Source organism: Melopsittacus undulatus, chromosome 8 (assembly GCF_012275295.1).
Source record: "Melopsittacus undulatus isolate bMelUnd1 chromosome 8, bMelUnd1.mat.Z, whole genome shotgun sequence".
Taxonomy (NCBI): domain Eukaryota; kingdom Metazoa; phylum Chordata; class Aves; order Psittaciformes; family Psittaculidae; genus Melopsittacus; species Melopsittacus undulatus.
Window position 1 is genome coordinate 29950677 of NC_047534.1, and position 22308 is coordinate 29972984.

The 22308-nt window shown below is 34.6% G+C and overlaps 1 protein-coding gene across 2 annotated transcripts in view; it reads left to right on the plus strand.

The window, feature by feature from the left end:
- GULP1 (GULP PTB domain containing engulfment adaptor 1) overlaps positions 1-22308 on the plus strand; it is a 153651-nt gene that overhangs the window by 113913 nt on the left and 17430 nt on the right. The window contains exons 7-11 of one of the 2 annotated variants that reach the window (XM_034065673.1): positions 4898-4996; positions 7696-7833; positions 10111-10244; positions 10610-10703; positions 20968-21192. In XM_034065673.1, the coding sequence (XP_033921564.1) occupies positions 4898-4996; positions 7696-7833; positions 10111-10244; positions 10610-10703; positions 20968-21192 (690 nt within the window). The remainder of the gene's footprint in view (positions 1-4897; positions 4997-7695; positions 7834-10110; positions 10245-10609; positions 10704-20967; positions 21193-22308) is intronic. The other variant, XM_031045875.2, reaches the window with a different exon arrangement.

The window sequence follows — 22308 nt, forward strand, 5'->3', positions numbered from 1 at the left end:
ATCACAGCAACATCTGCTTTTGATGTTTCAAGTTTTTTCTATAAACTCTTGAATTGTGCAGTGAGGTGTAAATATTAAGATAGAAATAGTTTAGCTTGACATCTCTTAAATAGATTTTGTTACAATTTGTTTAGCCATTATTTCTTTAACTAAAGCCCTTGGCTGTTTTGAAAGTGTGATATCCTTTTTCTTCATGTTATTTTTGTTGATTAATCCCCTGATTGCCTTTGCAAAGGCTTAATGCACAAGCATTTCAAATACAATTTTAGTAGGAGTCTTAAGTATGCAATTTTCCCTGCTACTGTAGTAAAAGGGAATATGGAAGTTTTTTCTTTTATTATTAGAAAAAAATAAATAAATAAGCTAAACTAACCAATAGCAAATAGTTTTATTTGTATTTGTTGCTTTCCCTAAAATATTCAAGAGAAATGAGATGTTAATTAAATAAAAGCTATCCCATCCCACAGAGCTGCTCACGTTACTATTGGGACAAATCTGAGTGTCTTGCTTGAGAGCAATATATGTATAAACAGCTTAAGAATTTGGCACATCATACCTCTTCCCAAGCCATGTTGTGATTCATTATAATTTTATATCCTTGTCCATTTTGATGCCAATGGGAGGCTACAGATTTTTACCCTCTTAAATAATCTTGTTGCTGTGTAAGCTACAAATATTACTTTGTTTCAAATGTGTGCTGAAAGGGGAAGAAAATGGATGTAAATCTCTGTCCAGAGGTCCCTCACATTCTGTTTAGATAGAAGTAGTAGAAAACACAGAAGAAATAGGAAGCAAATTGGCTGATTCCCGACTAAGTTTAGGATTTGCTGTTCATACCCTCCACAAGTCTGGGAGGCAGCAGAACTTGGCAATCTCATGAGAAAGGCAGACACAAAATAAATTACTGATCAGTATCTCTGTTACGTGTTATTACAGAGAACAGGGAGTGGGCAGGAAAAGCATAAAGAAAGTAACTGCACCCAATTTTCTAAATCTATCTAGGTGTACTTTTCAGTTAGTGTATCCTCATAAACCTTTGATTAAAAAGTTCATTTGTCTCTCTGGATGCCTCTGTTGAAGAGATTCTTCTGTGTTTTTCTTTCTCCGTTACCTTGGCTTTGATTTGATGGAATTTCTTATAAAGTGGGCTTCCAATCCTCTGCTAACACTTTGTAAATATCCTGTATATTTTCTCCAATTTGTCAACATCCTTCTGCATTTAAAAACCTCAGAACACAAAGTTTGAGTCAATTCTCACAAGCAGCCAATGCAGTGCAGCCATTGTTAATCTTCTTAAGGATGCTTTTGAAATATCCAAGGATTACACTAATCTTCCCAACTGTTGCTTTGTGAAAAGGTCCACAGTTAGCAGAAAACCTACCAGGGCATCAAGACTTTTTTAATTTTCATCTTCACAGGGTAGTAGTTTTCCAAGGAAACAAATTTGTTCCCATATGTATGATTTGCAAAACTGATATTGCAACAGAGGTGGTTTGCTTGCAATACAGGCAATTTGTGGTGGTCTTGCTGCTAATGTATTCTCTCTATTATTTGCCCCTCCCTCAGCTTCATGATCCGCAAGCTTCCTCTGTAATCGTTTAGATTTCAGTTAATGAGTTACTTTTATCCTAAGTTTTCCTCTAGTTTTTTCTGTCTGTAGATTTTATCCATAATTATTTTCTTCCTGGTCATTGTTCAGTAATGTCATGCTTCTTAACCCTGCTGGAATACATTAGAAACATATCTTCCCAGTGACAATTTCCTGTTTATAACTGCATCTGGAGGCTAATGTAACTAAGTTAACCAATACTTTCTTTGTATTGCTTCATTTCCCAAATATAGCAGCATTCAAAACTCAGACAAATGCTTTGCCTATTTTGACAAGCTGCATTTTTTGTAAAATCCATAGTGATCATCGTTAATTACATCTCACTTGAATTCTCCAGTTCTTGAACTGGATTTATGTCTTTTGAGAAAGGAGATGTGATAGGGCCATTTTGTTTACCCTTTTTTTTAGTATTGGCACAGGAATATGTTCTGGAACTTCCTCAGTTGTAAGACTTCTTGGCTACTTGGATCAAGTTTTGGCCAGCTGTTCTAAAACTCATGCAATTTATTCAGACCTACTTACTTTTGAAAGTTCTCATGGGGCTACTGGGGACTCTGAGAAGATCATTACAGTTGGAAAACCAAGTATCATTCTAAACATATACTATGCTTTTAACTCAGTAAAATCAATATTACTTATGCCTCCTCTTTGTTACTGCACAGAAATATTTGTTGGCTTCTGGTTTTAAAGGGGCACTGTAAAAAAGCCAGGGTTCATTCAACTTACAAGGCTGTTTCAAACTGAGATTGCCCCAGGGTTATCTGTTGTATAGTCATGTTTCTGTACACTGTAAAGTACATTGGAAGTTGAGATGCCCAAACTGTACAGGTGATCTGTGTTTTTTGTGGTCATTCCATTTAATGCATAGCAAAGTGAGCCAAGCACAGATCCCTGTTGTACTATGAAAAGGACTATATAAATGCGCAATGTTTTATCCAACAAAAGGACATAATCAAATTACAGATCAGAAAGGAAAGTTGGCAGAGTGGGGGTATTGAGAAAACATATGAAAATTATCTGAGAGACAATTTTAGTTTTATATTCATCTTGGAAAAAAATATCTGTGCTAATGAAACGTTGACTGGCTTATTATTTTCCTATATTTTTTGAAGTGGAGAGTTAAGAATAAAACAGGTTAAATTGCTGGTATAATATTTAAGTCACAATTTGAGGGATTTTTAATTAGTAATTTTTATTAAAGAAAAGTTATGTTTTTCCTGTAGCAAATTTGAATTGTCTTAGGAGGTCAAGAGAAGCTGTTGGCCAAAATGCCTGTAACCAAGTGATAAAGTTTTTCAAATGTTATTTTCTATAATTATTTTTTCTATTATAAAAAGATGCTTATAAGATGACCCCCCTCAATTAAAATAAAGGGATCAGTATAGCCACTAAACTGTATTAAAAGTATACGCTGAATATGTGAGAAATATTCTTCAAGATAAATAGGAAAGGAAGAGGATGCAAGAGCTGTATTCATATGATACTGAAGCGAGGCAAAACTAGAAGCTATGTAGAAAAACATTAGAAAAACTAGAAGTTATGTTAGATTTGCTTGACTTGACTGGTTGATTTTTCACTAGTGAGTTGTCATGTCTGGCTAATGACTGTAGTGTTCTAGCTGTTGAAATGTAATACGTGTATTTAGATTTAAGCTGGTTTTGAGAATGGCATAGAGTGGTTTAGGTGGGCTGCTTTGTTTGGGTTGGTTTGTTTGGTTTCTGGTTTAACTAACTTGTGAAGCCTGTGATACTGTATCAGCTCACCTGATACATTAATCAGTAGTAAATTGTCTAGATAGGTTGTGTTACTATGTGAAGTTAATGGGATTAATTATAAATTAATGTTTAATTACTGAAATTTTCAAGAAATGTGCTTTCAAAATGAGGAGTAAAATTGGGAGGAAGGGAAAACCAGGTTAATTACATGTTTTTAGGGTGGTTTGCAAAACCACTTAATAATTTGCCATGAATGGAACTGCCTACAGGCAAAATGAAATAAAATAGATGGAGTCAGTCATATTCTATAAAGCAAGTGAGACTTGGGACTTCCCAAATACTATATTGGCATAGAAATAATGACAGAGCAAAACCCCAAACCCTCAATTATCACTTGAATAATCAAAATTAGGGGTTTAGGCATTTGTGGGGGAGGTATCTGTTGACTGCAGTCCAATACTTGATAATCACAACCAGGTAATTCAGTATTCTCTCTTAAAGATAGGTGAGCACCCTTGCTGATGTCCTAGATTCTTTATGCCACTAAAAGTCATTGTATTCACGGGCTCTTTATATACTTAAGTTGTACTGATAGTGAATTTTGTGCTCAATTATACTTGAGTAGGAGCAAGTTTGAGGACAGTGTGTTCAAACATATAGCTGTGAAGCAGAGACCCCAACTCCTCTGGCCATCAGTGATCCATCATCCGTATTCATGCTTTTAAAAATAGTATTCTAGGCTGTCAAAGACTTTTGAAGAAAAGGGCTGGTAACAGAGCAAAATACAGAAGGATTCTGTATCTCTGGTAAGAAAGTTCCCCAAATTTATGACACTTGACTATTATGCAGTAGCAAATGTTATATATTCTGCTTACTTTAGATGCACTGTTCCCAAGAGAAAGACAGGTCAGGTCAAGCTGCTAGAGAAGGAGATATAAAAGGATGGAAAATGCGTTGAATAGAACACATAACCTGACCCAGTATGTTTCTAGCTGTGTAGTGAACTGTTATGAAGCAAATCCTGAGAATATGGTAGAAGAAATCAAATATTTCTTAGGTGTTGACAACTGCAGTGCTTTCACCTGTTTAAAAGAACTGATTTCCTTAGAGAATATGGAAAGTTCTGTCTGGGAAGTACCTTGTATGCATGTGTACAGAAGTGAGTATAGAAACAGTGGGATGTGGAAAGCATAAAAGTGTTCACTGCTCAACAACCATGCAGTTGGCAAACTGTCTGAAGGTGTTAATGTTTCTCCTGTTCTCCTAGAAGTCTCAAGCAAAAGCTTGAATTAAGTGCATAAACAGCAGATAAAAGTTTCAAGAGAATCAGCTAAGTAATTTTAATTATTTTTTTTCCTGAATTACAGGAATATTCATTAGTGTCTGGTCAGAAATGCTGTTCTGTGCTTGTGACTTTGGAAATGGTTGATGTTTGTAAGAGCTTTCTGAAGGAAGCAAGAAATAGTATCAGGTGGAAGGAATTAAGAAGAAATGAGAAGTAATTAAAATTAAAATAAATCCCAACATAAAACTTAGTATTAATGTGATTGCTGTTCTGTTTTTCATCTTATAGTTTGCAAGACATATCAAGAAATCTGAAGGCCAGAAGACACCCAAAGTTGAATTACAAATCTCAATCTATGGTGTAAAAATTCTAGATCCAAAAACAAAGGTGAGAGACCACTATGTTTATTGTGCTAAACTAGCAATTAAATACTGTTTTAAAGGTTTTTATGTTTTTATTGTTTTATATTTTTTAAAAGTATTATAATGAAAGCAATTGTGGGTTGGAACTAGATGAGGTCCTTTCCAACCCTAACCGTACTATGATTCTATGGAATATTCTTCTAAAATACCATTTCTTGCTACAAGACCTGGATGACATCCCAGTTACATGGTATTCCAAAATACAGACTGTAGCTAATGTGCAATTTAATTTTTTTAATCCTTTCGCACCAGAACTTTTAAACTCTGAGGATGATGGAAATACTATGATAAACAGATGTTAACACTGCATATGATAAACACCTTTCCAGATGGTGAATGAGGAGACAGTTTGTTTTCAGGAACTCATTCTTCATACTGCTGCCTTGGAATTGCACCTCTCTTTCCCTAACATGCTAATTTTTCTCCTTTGTTTCCTACTTTTAATTCTTATTTTTTAAGTTGTATCTACCCTCCCTAGAATGTGTACGTTTCTCAAGTGTGTTATCCATTTCTATATAAACTTCATGTAGCAGGCTATAAGCACTACTGTAGGCTTTTCATCTGGCACAGCATGACAATTTCCACCTTTTCAGCAGTTCTGTCCATTAAGACATCCCACTGATGGGTTTTCTGTTCCTTTGTTCCAGTATTTTGGAAGGGGGTTACACAGTTAGCAAAAGATCTTACTCACAGAATCAAAGAGGAATAATGAGATAAATATTATCAAGCTAAAAACTATTTATTCAATATTCAGCACTTCATAGCATCTGAATGCTCTTGTATCTTTTACACATATGGCGAATGTTGGATTTGCATAAACTATTTGCTACTGCTTCTTAATTGTGGAGTAATTGCTGCCATTTAGACAGTGATATTTTGAGAAAAGATAAAGGAAATTTAGTTCAAGACTATATATATATATATAGTTGTAATCCATTTTCAGTTCAGATTCTTGATACAACCACAATTTCAACAGTTAAGCAGTAAATATCCATGTCAACTAATTGCGGGGTTTGCATCTTCCCAATGTCATAGGGCAGAAGGGGGTAGTGAACCCAAAAAACTATTTTAAAATAACAGTTTTAAGTGCCAAAATATGTTAGTCTTCCTAACTCTTCCTGTGGAGATTAACATAAAGCTGTGGGATGGAAGTTCCCGGGGGAGCAGGAACATTCATATCTCTTAGCAATGTTGTTATTACAACTCAAGTAGTAATTAAGTATGAATAGTCTTTTTATTTTCCCCACTTTATTTCTTAAAGCTACAATTCTTTTTGTGCAATTTATAGATGCTTTAGGAAATTGTTCAAATTCCGTGTTATAATCGTTGATTACTGTAATTTTTTATGTGTTTTTGAAACAGGTCAATTATTACAGAGGAATACTGGTTTATGTGATGACTATTATGGTTTATGCAACAACTATTAATTGTGTTAGGAACAGATGGCTTGCTCATTTATCAGGACTTGATTTTATACCTGGCACTCAAAAAAGGAGGATTGTGGAAAAGTGGTTCTGTCCTTAAATGAAATAAAGTAGTTACGTGGGTCTATAAATGTAAAAGAGCCAGAACAAGCGTGTGTTGTATGTAACTTGAAGAGCTACTGTTAACGAGAAAGAAGTTAAATCTGAGATACATCTGGGGATGTGGGAGAAAGAGGATGCATAGAAGAAAGGCTGTAAAGACTGAGAATAGGAATGCAAGGAGAAAAGATTGTCTGTATGGTACATCTTTTTGCTAAATGCTTGCATGCAGAGAGGGCATGCCCTTGTTTATGAGTTTATAGGAATATCTGGGAACCCCAGTGCTTCACAGAAACTTTCTTCTTTTTTTTTAATAGATGATAGTTAACATCTAAACTGCATATTTTCCTTTAAAACAAATGCTGCTTTCCCATGTAATAAGCCAAATAAAATAAAATACCAAGAAGAGACTTGTTGAAGAAAAACAATGAAAAAAAGTAGTTGAGATAGTTTATTTTAGTCTTGTCAAGCTCTCTCAGCTGAAGAGCATTGCCACCACAACTTTTTCAGTATTTTTAATGGAAAGTGAAATATAGTATTGAAAATATGCAAATAATAATGTTTAAAAAGCTTTTTTAATGTTTAAAAGCTTTTTGTGTTTCATCTTAAGTAAGCGGTTAATTAGATGTCTAATTTATTTTTCCATGCTTCTGTATTTGAATAACAAAAGTAATTTTATTTCTATATTAAAGATAGAAAGGCAAACACTTATTTCAGTGAAACCATTTTAACAAACCCTGGGAGATGATGAAACCTAAAGATGGTGCGCACCAACAGGGTATTTTACATAATCAGTCCCTAAAATTAATTGCACGGAGACACAGATCAACAGTAAAACAAATTTTCTAGAACAGAAATTACTGCCAAGTAAATACTTCCAGATAAATGCTGTCCAAATAAAAACTTCCTGCTTACACTTGAGTAAAAATGGGAACATTTGTTAGGAGATGAGTCTGCTAACTTCTGTTAGGCTCTAGGTCCATTCTTGGCCACGTTCATGTACAGTGAGAGCCATTCAAAATGCCACTACAGTTTGCCTTCTCTTACATCCATCAGGAAATCCAGAGATTTACTTTGTGCATCTTTATCCTGAGCAAGTATAGTAATTTCTCGAAAACAAATTTTTGTTTTTTATTTTCAGGAAGTCCAGCACAACTGTCAGCTCCATAGGATATCATTTTGTGCTGATGATAAAACTGACAAGAGAATATTTACTTTCATATGCAAAGACTCGGAATCAAATAAGCATCTTTGCTATGTATTTGACAGTGAGAAGTGTGTAAGTATTCAAGATGCTTTAAGAGAATTTGTGGGACTGTTACAGACTTTGATTGCTCTGCTTTGAAATAAAACAGGAATGGTTAATAAAGGCAGATAGCCTGCCTTTTGATTGGGGTCAATTTGATATAATCTTTCATGTCATTATAATGTCTTGTTAACTTAGATGCATTTATTTAAAGGAGAGCCTTTTTTTTTCATTGATCAAAGGTGGTTTTCTGGGACAGTTCTTACTACCCAGCTCAGTATCCTAGGCCAAGCATCTGCAGTGCTCTCAAGGAACAGGCTTCATCCCTCCAAGCTTAAAATGTTTGCACAGCTGTTTTGCAGAGATTGCTGCAATCCTGTGGCTGAGATACCCGCACAGGCTCTTCTGAGATAGAACAGGGCAACTGTTAAAAAATGTGCAATAGCAGGAAAAAAAAGTAGGACAGACAATAAAGAAAATGGTGTCTAGCTGAAACAGGGTCATGTGTTTACTCTAGCAGAAAGTAATTGACAAATAAAAACAGTGGAATCAGCAATAAAAATGGATGTTTAAGGATTTTTTTGTAATCTGAAGTCTCTCTTTTTTGTTTTATTATGAAGTAGTTTCATACAAAGGAAATACTAAGGAATTTTTTTTAAGATGCATATTCACTTCTGATTATATGCAATTATGTGTTACTTCACAGTTTCTGGTTATTTTGTTGTTCACCTCCATTGCTTCAGTGCCTTCAGTAGATATTGTTCACAATTACTATACACATCTGTTAATTTCTCTGCAAATCCTGTGCCTCTTTGCCACATGTTCCCATGATTTTAAATTGCCCTTGCAGTCTCTACCCATTAGTACCATTTTTATTCCAGAGAGGTGCACCATTGTTTCTTCTGTCTAACCTGATACTTCACTAGCTGTACTTTTTTCCTGTTTCACTCTTTGTTCATTAGTACTTTCAGATTTAACAGAATTCCACCTCAGTTGGTACTTTTTATTTCGGCCAAATTTCGTTTGTTCTCCCGAGAAGGCAAGACTGCATACTTCCAGGGTCAGTTACACTTTTACTGACATAAACAGTTGTTCTTTAAAGCAGTACTGGTTCAGGTTTTTTGGTCTAATTGGGTAAAAATGATTTCATGTGGTTTTATTTTTGTTACTTTTTTAATAAAGTTGGCTGTGTGGCTTTTTTTTTCCCAAAAATAAAAAATATAGAGGGGTTAATTCCTCATTCTTGTAGAACTCAGATCTTCACACAACTCTACTGAATGACTTTACTGTTGCACTGATGGGTGAAAGGTTGAGAGCATCATGTTTTGTACCAGTTTTGTGCATCTAGCCTTTGGTGTTCTTACGGATAGTAAAGGAAAAATGTTCTTGGGACTCTGCTTTCATGAGAAACAATAATTTTCAGGTTTTCATTTTGATAAAGAAGAGAAAGCTACTTTTGTGTTAGCCAGATTGTTTTCCAGCATTTTTTTGTTCCCCTGCCAAATTGTTTAAAACCGCAAGTTATTACTGTGTTTACTTTGTCTACTAAAGTTCTAAGGCAAATGGTGTAGCCATGTGTTCACCTTTTATTGGTGCCTCTTGTAAGTCATCATTTTCTTTCTGAAACCTTTGTGTGTCCTATACTCTTATTTTTACCCCTGTTACTTTTAAAGTAGATTTTCTGCACTGATGTATGTACAGATCATAATATATTATGTGAATCAACATAGGACTACTAAATTATTCTATTTTGCATATATAGATTCAAATACTGTTTGGTTAGATTTTTTTTTTATCAGAGATACATTTAGCTACTGCATACTGTTTGAGATTTTCTGGGACTTGTAAAAGTAACTTTAAAATCTTTAAAAATGATTTAAAAGCAGTAGGGAGTCAAAACATCCATTAAAATGAAAACATGAATCCATTAAAAGTAAAACTATTTATTTGATGATTGAAAAGCCTGTATTTGCTTCAGAAATCAACAGAAAATAACATACTGCAACATGCTGTCTGTATTTACAGAAGCTAGAGGCATAATTTGTACTAAAAATTAGCTAATTGTGTTCTCCCTATTCAGTCTCCCTTCTTTATCTGCAGTTCTTTTAAGTTGCTTTTGTAGCATGTTCTGTCAAGTTATTTTGCTGAAGAGTGTTTGCTATGCTCCTTTGTGGTGTTGACTTCAGGTTGTACGAAGCAAACCCTTTGAACATGGTATATGGTATAAAGTATTTTGTGATAATCTGAAATGAAAGTAATTATATAAAATATTCTTCTTACACTAATTTCAATCTTATATTTTATGTAAAGGCGGAAGAGATAACTTTAACAATTGGTCAAGCATTTGACTTAGCTTACAGGAAATTTCTGGAATCTGGAGGAAAAGATGTTGAAACAAGGAAACAAATTGCAGGTTTACAGAAAAGAGTAAGTTCTGAATTATGTTTTTTAAAGAGATAAAATAATATGCTACTGTATTATTTTGTTATTTGCTTTTTATGACAGCATAATTTCCAGCATTATTCTCAGATTGCTAAGAACTGCGACAGATAATAAAAATAGAAAACTGAAAAAAGACCTGATAACTGTGAAACAGAATTTTATGTTTTGCCATCTTGCAAGGTCATTAAAGAGAAAAGCAATATATAAATATGGAAGATAGCAAGATTTAATTCTCATTTGGTAATCAAATAACTAGTTCAACACTGCTTCTAAATCATCGTATCTCAGATAAAACTTACTCTCAGTAGATGCTGTTGTGAAATGAATGACTATCCCAATACCTGCTGCAGTAACCACTTGCTTTGTAGATTCAAGAATTAGAAACTGAAAACACAGAACTGAAAAATAAAGTTCAAGATTTGGAAAACCAATTAAGAGTAACACAAGTACATGCATCTCCAGTAAGTACATGAACATAACTGTTGTATCTAAATTTATAATTGTTGTTACGATAATTATTAACATCCATGCTATTTCCTGTGATTGTGATTAACATTTCAGTCATGTAACATATATGTTGAAATGCGGTACTGAAGTAACAGTAGGATTGTGACAAGCCAACAGAAATGCAAATTGCAGACTTTCAAATTGTGATTCTTTAATCCCCTTGTCATACCTATTTGTTGCTGCCTAAATCCAGCGAATACTCATTCTAGTAGATGTCTGAGGATGAAGAACTCTGTTTTGCACTTACCAGGATCTGGTTCACACATGCTACTTGGGATTTTTCTAGGAATTTCTGTCACAAGTGTAGTGCTACAACTGACATTGTCTTAAGTGAGTTTTCAAAAATTTTGTCTGTCTTTCAGAAGAGTCATTAGGTCTCAGGAACTAACATGAATAGGTAGGTAAAAAGGAGGAAGTGTGGCTTCCTCATAATCGGAAATTTCTAATGCTTTCTGCAGTTCCTGTAGGTGATTGTGACAACAGTACTTTTTTAAATGATTGCCTGACAATTTCTTTTATCTAGGTGGATAAGAAAAAATGCAGGCTTCATTGCAATCTGATGCTAATGACTCCCCTCTTCTTAGAAGTGTATTCTATCTATACAACATTAGGTAACTGAAACTAAGTAAAATTTCTTAATGTGCATATAGAAAAATTTTAGAAAAAGATGGGCTGCTTTTAAGCTGTGCATTTTGGGCCACCTTGTCCCTGCCCCGCATGTACACCTTTCACTTTAAATGGATGTTTAGAATTTTGGGCAGTGTGAAAGGATGTTTATTATGGTGACAGCAATTTTTTCACAAGTGTCTATACATTCTCTTGATACTGATGAGAGGGTTGTTCCCATGAGGAACTGTCATTTTGTTCACTAAAATCTAGAGGAGAGCACCATAAATGATACATACTACGTAACTGCCACAGTGGAAGTGTAAATTATGGATGTCTTTTCAATTATGAAGCATTCAGTGATAGGTAGTCAATTTTAATGCTAGATTTAAAATCAGTCTAGTTAATTCTTTAGTCTTTAATTTTCTTCAGTTAAGATGGCAGCTAGCTTGATTTTAATTATGAATACAATAACTAAATATATCTTTGAATTCAGTTAAACAAGCTCGTAAGTCTCTTGTGATAGATGCATTTCTCTCTCATTTAAATTAATGAAGAATTTGGTAATTACATTTAGTGACAAAGAAAATTATTAATAATGATATATCATGTAGTTTGTGATTTTTTTTGTCTAGTAAGACAGTGTTGTCTCATTCCTTATTAAAAAGATGAGATCAAAAATTGTAAGTTTGACAGTCATTTGTAAATACTCTCTGGTGTTTTATTGTTAATTACTTCTGGTACAATGAATATGCATATTGCTTAAATAGCACGTATGTTACAACAAAATTATTTAAGAATTATTAATATTAAAATAATAATGCATATAGTAAATCACTACCAGCTGTTAGTTTTCACACATAATTTTATTGCTTTATTTACTTCTTAATGTTTAGAAGAAAACCACAAACATATCCTGTCACAGATTTGATTTTCCTCATTAGAATTGCAGTAAGAGCAATCTGACAGCCCATTTAATATCTAAATCAATTCTGCCACAAAATAGATTTATATTAATGAATAAATAATTGGAACAAGTTGCCCAGTTTGTATGTACTCTTGGAGATAATCAGTTGAGCAGCCAGTAATAAAACAAACAAACAAAACCAAACACATTTTTAGGAAAGTGTCTTTCTTTAATCTAGGAACAAAACTGTGTCCACCAAATGCTATCAACTTTTGTACCAAGGGACATCATTCATTCTGTTTTAAGCATAATTGTGTACTTTGTAAATCAGAGCTCTTAAATATGGTAGCATAAGAGTAAGTACATATTTTTGAGTCCAATAAAGGGATCAGATGTCAAAGTGAGTAGAATAGCAGTTGATGTGATTTGATGATACCTGTCTTTTCTTTTACTATGAGCAACAAATACGTATGAAAGAAGGAAATTACAATTCATAAGACAATTGCCTATTATAGTTTACAATTAGGTTTTTATATTTTTAATTCAAATCAACTGTGATTTCAAGAATGACATTGCAAAATATCAACTCCTATTAGAAAAAAAGCAGAAGTGGCACAAAGAATATTTTCTATTTCCACTAATTTCTATGATGAAAAAGGTCACTTTGGTTTTAAAAAACTTACCAAAGATTTTTTTTTTCTGAATTTAAAACTTTTAAGTACTATATGGCTAAAATTATCTGTGATACTGCTACTCTGAGTCTTCCTTTTTTGGAAAACAAAATTTTCCATTTTGAAAAGGAAAATAGAAATTCTATCTTGTTATCATTTTGTCAGAAGTAAAACTTCTAAATCTGCCAATAGTATTTCGTTAAATACTGAAATAAAATAGCTTGCATTAATGAAGCAGAGTACCCAGCATCAGGAGTAAGATCTCACCTGAGTCACTTCCTAATTACTTTTGGTTAGACAGGGGAATACTTGCTTCCCTGCAGATGTTGCTTATGTTACATACTGTGAATATAACATAACCATTCCCATTATTTAAAGCAGATTTATTAAATGACAAATTTCAGGTTTCCTCACAGCTCTCATATCTGGGCTGTTGAATTATGAAGAGATACCACTGCCATGTGAGAGGTTCCTGAAACTTTTTAAGATAGATTTACTTATATTTAATTAATTTGATACAGCTGTTATTCTTTATCTGTCAGTTTATTTTGATGTTATTCTGTGTGCTGAGCTCTAGAGAGGGATCGTTTAGTGATTGATGGGAAGTTTAAGCCCTCATAGTTGATACCTAAATGTGAAAAAAGTACATGTGCCATCATTATTAGCATTGCAGTAATTTGTAAAGAAATACTCAGTTTCAGGAGCCAACTACAGATGGCTATAAGGTTGCTTCTGGTTTTGCTTACATAGTACCTTGGATTTTCATATCTTATGCCTTTCTTTTTGTATTTGGTTGCTTGCACGCTGTTTGTACTTTCTTAACATTTGCCAGCTGTGCTGAAATGGCTTTCCTGTCTGTTGTTGACTGTTCTCCTCCTTTAGTGATTAATGCATGATCACAGACACACTTGGTAATCAGCAATTGATTTAACACTTCAGAAGTCAACACTAGCAACTTGATTAAACAAGTATATGCTTAAGGAAATGGAAGGAATTGCAAGGACCTCTGATGACAGTTCCCAGAACATGACAAATACCAACACAGAAACTGTGTTCTGTGCTATGTCCTCTTCTTCAATCCCCCATCACTATGGAATGGAGACCAGAGGCCATGTGATCTAAAGCAGGCCCAGTGTCAGGCTGACAGTGGGTGTCTATTTTCCTTTCCTGTGAGAGAACACTTGGGGCTTTTAATATTTACTGCACCTGTAGTATGAAACAGTGCTGTTACAGACACCAAGTGATGTCACTGACATGCTTTATTTGATAAAATGCTTTCTAGTACAGAAAGTCTTTCCCACTTGTGAATAACTGAAAAACCATAGTAAAATTTGTATGCAGTGCCAGTTTATCATTTATTTATTCCTGCTTCTTCCATCTGATGTTGATTGATTTTTGTGTCTTCAATTATTTTAGACACATTAGTCTTCCCATTAATGAAGTAGATAGAAAATACCTTCAGAAATTTGAAGTTCAGTAGTTTTTGCATTATTTCACTGACACTTGATGCTGTTTTGTGTTTTAACAAAAGCCATTTCTTCTTTTTCTGACAGTAAAGCTAAAACTAGACCATGATTTTCCCATGAGCAGGACCAGATTGCATCTCTGTTCTCATTTCAGTGTCAAAAGGACAATAGAATCTTTAGACTGTGCATGTATAAACTTAATATGTATATAGTTTTAAATGTTTGCCTCAATGCACATTAAAAAAAACCAGCACCCTAATCTTTCCATGCTTCAGTTGTAAGTATATACATCCTGCTGTCATTTAAAATAGTCTTGCTAACTAAATCTGAAGACATACATAAAGCCATTTGCTGGAATTAAAGCATATGAATAAATGTAATACTATCAAGACTTAAAATTTAGATCCTCTTTTGGTTCCAGAATGTTTTAAAAATACTTTGTCTGTAGTTTATCAGAGATGCTATTTTATATATGTGATGCTCAAGAATAAATTGGATTTAGCAGTCTGAACCGTAGGGTGTGACTTTACTGACAGATTTACTTTTCTCAAAGGAGTTGATCACGTGTTTGCATATTGAACTCTTGGGAAATAGCGTAGAACACTTATTTGCAAAACACAGTGCTAAAACGTCTTCATTTCCTGATCTCTGACATCAAAATTTGTACAAAGACTAGTACAAATGGTGACTTGTCCAAAATCCGTAAGTGGTCTAACCAAGAGAAAGAAAATAAAATAAATCATTATCAATCTAATTTAGGTGCTTTTTCTATTAGTTCAGAAACTGTATGGGAAAATACAATTTCTTTCTGAACCTATAAAAGAAGCATTAAAAAAGCAATGAGATCAAAGTTGGAAATGAAAAAAAAAATCTAGGTTGTATAATCAAATACTTCTGCTTTAAAATGTATTGTTTAAGTTGAACACTAAATTGTCAATCTTCTGCACAGTTTTTTTTCTCAGGGTACTGTAACTATTTAGATTAAAGTTTTGTTCATCACGTTCAGTAAATAATAGACTGCTTAGTCACCACTTTTCTGCTTCAGGTAGAAGCTTTTAAGTACACTAGTCTTGCTAAAGCTTTAAAAAGTTAGTCCCTAAAAAGTCTGTATTTGCCAATGCAGAAGTGTTATGCAACAGAAACTGTCACTTTTTTTTCTTTTCCCGAATATATCTGTCAAGGGACATACTATACCAAACTAAGAGTTTCCTTAGTATGCTTTTGTTGCTGTGTTTACATGTGTCATGGGAAATGTTACCATGGGATGTTTCTTTTGTCTCTCACTCCCTTGCATGTGCAGCTAATGTTTCCATTATTTTTATATATATCTGTGCTGTTTAATTTTCATGTTTTGGTCGCTTGGCACTACATTAGTCTTTTTTACGTTTGGTCTTGAGTATGTGAGGACAATGTGATTTTCATTTTGTTGTTTGACTCTGATGACACTGTTCAAATTTGTATCACAGTAAGATTTTGGATGTTGCTGCGTATAAATCCAGCCTGCAAAGATCAGTGCATCCCTGGGAGCACTGTTTCACATGATTTCTTTGATTGCTATTTGTATTCCTAGTATTGCCTGAAGCAGCCTGGGTTAACTGTACTCACAGCCTTCATGTGGATTAGCAGTTAGGTACATTTAGCACCCTCAGTTTTTATAGTTTGTCTGAGCAGTAAACCATTGTAGGCCACTAGGGAACCTCTAATGAGATAAGAGAGATTTTTAAGCTGTTTTGGGCTTGGCTGAAGTTTATCATGCATGCCTTTACATTTTTCTTTTTGAGTAGCATGTTTCATAGAATGATAGAATAGTTTGGGTTGGAAGGAACCTTAAAGCTCATCTAATTCCAACTCAGCTGCCATGGGCAGGGACATCTTCCACCACACCAGGCTGGTCAAGGCCCCATCCAAACTGGCCTTCTGTTTAAGCCAGAGAAGGAAGTTGTGACGTGTGCATGACTCTGAAGTTAGATAGAAGAAAACAGGAATATTCAGGAAAATAACATAAAAGAGAGAATGAGGAGAGAAGCAAAATTGAAAGGCAGCAGGAAAAGATACTGGGACAAACAGCCCCAAAAAGAACAATGTTCTTCCATTCACCATAAGTATTGTCAAAGTAGTATTTAATACATACTCTTATCATGGCAGTTTTACAAAAAAAAAAACATTTAAAAATGAACAGAACATTTAACGGTACTGATTGGTTAGATGTTTTTTTAAAGTTCTTTAATTGTGACTTAGAAGTGTAGGCCACCTGCATCTATTACCTTAATTAAAACACCTTACCATGCCTTCAAGAAAACCCCAAGATAGACATTGAAACTGTATGCATATTTCAAAAACCAGTTTTGGAATGTGTTTAGCATATCACTTGATTCATGTTCCCATTAAGACTGCCAAGTCAGAAATTGTTAACTTTTTCTTCACCTGTCTTCTGCTCTTTCAATTTTGTAATATTCTAGATTCAGTTCAGTGAGCACTTTTTCATGAGGGTTTAAAATTCAATTATGTTTTTGGTGTTAAATAATTTTGAAATTGCCTATATCAGATTTCATGTTACTGAAAAAGTACTAAATGAACTGAAGGTGTAGCAGTGAATTAATGAAACTATTAATGCTTATACAGTATTTTATGAGTTAGTGAATTAATATATCATTAGTAGTCAAAAATCTCAGGTAACTTGTAATTACTGGTTTTGTAATAAACTGCGTAATGTCCACTTCAGGGTCAGTTCACAGTTCCCTAGAAGATTCACTGCAGTTATCCACTGCGACAATTCTGTATCATAGAATCATAGAATAGTTAGGGTTGGAAAGGACCTTAAGATCATCCAGTTCCAACCCCCTGCCATGGGCAAGGACACCTTACACTAGACCATGTTGCCCAAGATTCTGTCCAGCCTGGCCTTGAACACTGCCAGAAATAGAGCATTTACCACAGAATCACAGAATCCCAAGGGTTGGAAGAGACCTCAAAAGATCATCTAGTCCAACCCCCCTGCAAGAGCAGGGTAACCTAGAGTACATCACACAGGAACTTGTCCAGGCGGGCCTTGAATATCACCAACGTAGGACCTGTTCCAGTGCCTCACCACCCTCACAATAAAGGACTTCTTCCTTATATCTAACTTGAACTTTCCCTGTTTAAGTTTTAACCTATTACCCTTTGTCCTATCACTACAGTCCCTAATGAAGAGTCCCTCACCACCATCCCTGTAGGCCCCCTTCAGATACTGGAAGGCTGCTATGAGGTCTCCACGCAGCCTTCTCCAGGCTGAACAGACCCAACTTTCTCAGCCTGTCTTCATATGGGAGGTGCTTCAGGCCCCAAATCATCCTTATGGCCCTCTTCTGAACTTGTTTCAGCAGCTCCAGTACATTACCAACCTGAATGTTCTAAGGAAGGAAAACATTTTCTAATTTATTGACAAGCTTGTATGATTCCACTGGGAGTGTGACTCAAAGATTGTAATCAGTGTCTTGAGACACCTAGTAAAAGCAGACAATTTTGAAATGATTTCTTGATTAACAAAAACTCCTTTTTTAGTATGATAGAGCCAAATAGTGCACATTTTCAGCATCATGCTAAGTAGAATGAGTAAAAAATAAATCGTTTGACAGGCACATAATCACATCTGCTCATAATGGAGACCAAGTCCACTGAACTGGTGTTCATTTCACTTAGGATGATATACTGCTTTCTCGTATTGATGAAATAAAGCTCAAATTGGAAAGTAATATATCAACCTGACCAATACTACATGGTCAGTGTTACATAGTGGGAAGCTCAGACAAAATACAATTGCCATATAAAATGGCAATTTAATGTATTTTTACTACATTTTTCTTCCTTTATGATTTGGTGGAAAAGTATTAAGTTTCGGAAGTTACACCCTTTTTATGCTAAATGCTTTTTAAAACCCTTCTTTTCAGTGCTTCTCTTTGGGACCTCCCAGTATATTATTTTCCATTGTTGAATCCATTTCCCTGCTGTACCTTTCCTGTCTGTCAGCTGCTTAAATACATAGGGCTGCAAGCAGAAGACAATTGTTAGCCTCACAGTGGTCTGACGGTGTGTCATGAGATGCAACATGCAGAACAGTGTTTACAATACCTTCTCAGTGCCCAGTGGTGGGCTTCTGTACTACACCACAAATGTAGAATTGCAGGCGAAAATTCATTCCAAGAAAAGACACATTCCCTAAACTGTCATGTGAAGCTTGACACCCTGTATGGTGTGAAATCTCCTAAAATCATGGTTTATCAGATATGTGACTGCACAGCGTTCAGGCCTCAAATGATACAAATACTATATATTCCAGTTTTGGCTTGAAACCTTTTATTGCCTGGATCTGATACATGTTCTTACAGTTTGCTGCTTTGCATCCTGTATGCATTTGGCTGGTTTGTATATGATTCTTTTCATGTGACATACATGCTATTTTACGGACACTATTCATTCTGTGTTATTTTGCGTTTCAGGGAAATAGTTTGCTTAAGTACTTTGTTTGTATTTAGAGTCTTCCAGTGTTTGCTATTATGAGATCTGGGTTTCGTATATATGTATGTAGGTATAGCATCAAGTATTACATGGTAGCAATTACACAGTAGCATTACAGGTCTTCTGCCTGTAGTGATACTCTTGAAATAATAATGAAAATTCTGTCTTCCAGTTTTTTGCTTTCATTTTGATTGATTACCATTCCAAACCCTCTGTTTCACAATTCCAGCTTGGCAGCAGATTAATTCTTTGCAATTGTGATAATTTCTTTTCTTATGAATTACAAATCACAACTTTTGAATAGAGATTTTTTGGATGCTTTTGTTGGTCTTCTCACAAATATGGTGTAGTTACTGAATTTGGATACTTGTACCCTTAACTTATTTGTAAAGAAAGTGAAGAAAGGAACTAAAAACTCAGGTTAAAAGGAGTTGAGATGTTTTATTTTCTGCATAACTCTGGAAAAATTAGTATAAAATAATTGAATAAATCCTGCACTACTGGAGCTATGCAAGCTTCTAATGAGGTAATCATGTCATATCAATCGTGTAACACTGTTGGAAGAGAGGAAAAGCAGGCTTAAAATTTTTTGTTGCAGTTACCTACCACTGCTTCAGCCTGAGCAAGTCAAAGGGATTTTTAGGCAAGATACCTACAGAACAGATGAAATTCCTGCCTTCTCAGTATCTAAACTCCTTGTTCTAGCCAAGAACTGGCTGCACAAGTGTTCAGTCCCTTCTGTTAAGATTCAGAGATCAATCTGTCCTCCAAAGCCTCATTTTAACTGCCCAAAGCTGTTTTCCTCAGATTTTGAGATAGGAATACAACTTGGTCCCAACAGAAAGATTGGCTGGGCATGTTTCTTAATTACTTAAATACATTTCGTTTTTGGTTTTCTTCCCAGGATCAGTCCTACAGACTCTTTGTTTCTAATTTCACCTCAGCAAGATCCGTTTCTTTTGGAGCCTTTCAGGATTGCAGATATTTCTCATTCAGATAAAAGTCAAAGGTTTTTGGTTTTTCTCAAAGTGGACAAACCCCCCAGTTTTACTCTTTACATACACTGAATCTTGCTGTAATATATAGTTAAATACTCCCCAGTCATAAGAGGCAGCTAGCTTGAGGTTCTTGTCTGCCTAATTCAGACCAGAACCTTGCAGTTACCCCTTTGTCATCTTAGGTGTATGTTTCTACCATCTGTATTCTGGTGTGGATATTACTCATTTACCTCTGTTCAAAGCTGTTCTGTGGATTTGTGAAAGAGGCCCAGAGAATCTTGCAATCCTTAATATTTTTATTTCCACAACAGCAAAGTTTTATTTTGTCCTGCATCCTGTGCTGCTGTTGTGGGGATGTGAGGATTCCTTTGCTTTGCAACAGTGAGTCTTAGCTTTTGAGATACCTACTGAAAATACCAAGTTCAAGTGGCTATTCATCCACTCAGAAAAGATGGCAGAAGCATATTGCTGTCCATAAATGTTTAGGTCCTCAAATTCTGTAGATAGCGAAATGAAACAAATTCTGGTATTAATGTAAACATTAAAATCTGTGCACTGTGAGCTTCTACTGTAAGAAGATTTTAAAATGTTCTTTAAATATTGGTGGGATATAAATGTGTTTCCTGCTTTGCAAAAAGAAAATTCTGACCTGTGCTTTAAGCACCAGAGTAACTCTTCTCCCTGGATATGTGCTTACCTGCTAATTAACATGTGCCGATATGAGATATTGCTGATATGTTACTGGATTTAGACATTTGTCAGTGCATCTGAGACACCCACTTTTGAAAAGATGTCTCTCTTTTTGTTTGGTGTGATTATCAAGGAGCAAGTAATTTTCATTTGAGTTTAATACTGGATCACATTACTGTGGTGTATTTTTAGATTTTATTTAAAAAAATTTTTTTTCAAGCTCTGTATTTTGTAACTGTAGCAATGAACAGCAAGTTGCTGACGAACTTTTTTGAAGTATGAAATGTGCTTTGTTTTGGTTTTCTCTTTTTTCTTTCTTCTTTTCCTGACATTACCACGTTCTGTTCCTCAGAATGTTTTCTCTTTCTGTGATTCCTTTTCAGCTGCTGCACATAAAGTGTGATAATGATGAACATATGTTTCAAAGACCCTCTACTTTTTTCTGGTGTAACAGTGAGGATTCACCTCCTTGTTTAGATATCTCTTCCATTACACTTACTCCTAGGAGTTCTCCTGACTCTAGACTACCACCTGGATTGTTAATACCACCACCTTTAAAAAGTGGTCTTCCAAAGCCAACAAATGAATACAGCTGCCCAAGACCTCATGTGATCCTGCTGCGCAAAAGCTTTTTAATTTTTTTTTGCTTTCCTTTGCTCTCTGTTGTGTGTTAACTTGTATTAAAAATGTGCATTTTGTACAATGGTTAAAGGGCAGAGCAAATGTATCTTAGATTCTTGAGTGAAACTCTTAAAATGAGGAATTTGTGAAAATTTACTCTTATTTCTACATAGCTTTTTTTCTCTCATCCCCAAAACAGAAATTCATATTTTCCCAACATGTCCGTTAATTAATTACTTCTCTGTTATCTGTCAATCTTTCATTAAAATTCTTTTCATTAAGAATAGTTATTAAAAAATAACAAAACTAAAAATCCAACTTCAAGGACTTCCTTGTTCCCCCAAGAATTAATATAAAAGTAAACAGCCATTATATAGCTTTTAGCATACATTATAAAAACTGTGCAAAATTAAGGTTGAAAATTATTCTTATGCAAAATCGGTATATTCCTTTTTCATATCAGTATGCTTATACTCTCTCAACTTTTTTTTCCATTTGCAAGTAACATTTGACTGTACTTGAAACATCCTGGCTTTCTGCATGTGTTCAGTAAATAAGAGTGCTTCTTACGCTTATATATATTCAAAATGTGCAGTTCTTAAAATAACTAAATTATAGCTTTACTTACACTAGCTGTAGCAGTAGTACAAACATGGCCAGTAACTCAGCAGAATGGCATATAGCTAGGAAATGAAAGTATAAAGTTTGTGTTTGCCTTTTTTTTTTCTAAAAGACTCAAGACTAAATATAAATACTGCTTATTTGTCTAGTTTCTAGATAAATACATTCAATAAACACTTAGCAAATAAGGAGAATCTACATTAGCATTTACTGTCTCCATGAGATTCTAGGATTATCCATCAATGTTGATGGGAAATGTAGGTTAATATATGGCATGTACTTATGCATTAAACCTGATGCCACCTTCCTGGTGTAGACGATAGCCTGTCTAGAATCAGAGAGAGTTTTGTTTGTATGAAGCAAGGAATGTGAGATTCATTATATGTTTCCTTTGGGTCAAGGACATCCATTGCCCTACTTTGATTGGGAGCAGATGACATCCAGTGATTGCCTTGACCTAAATTATACTGGTTCTCTGATTG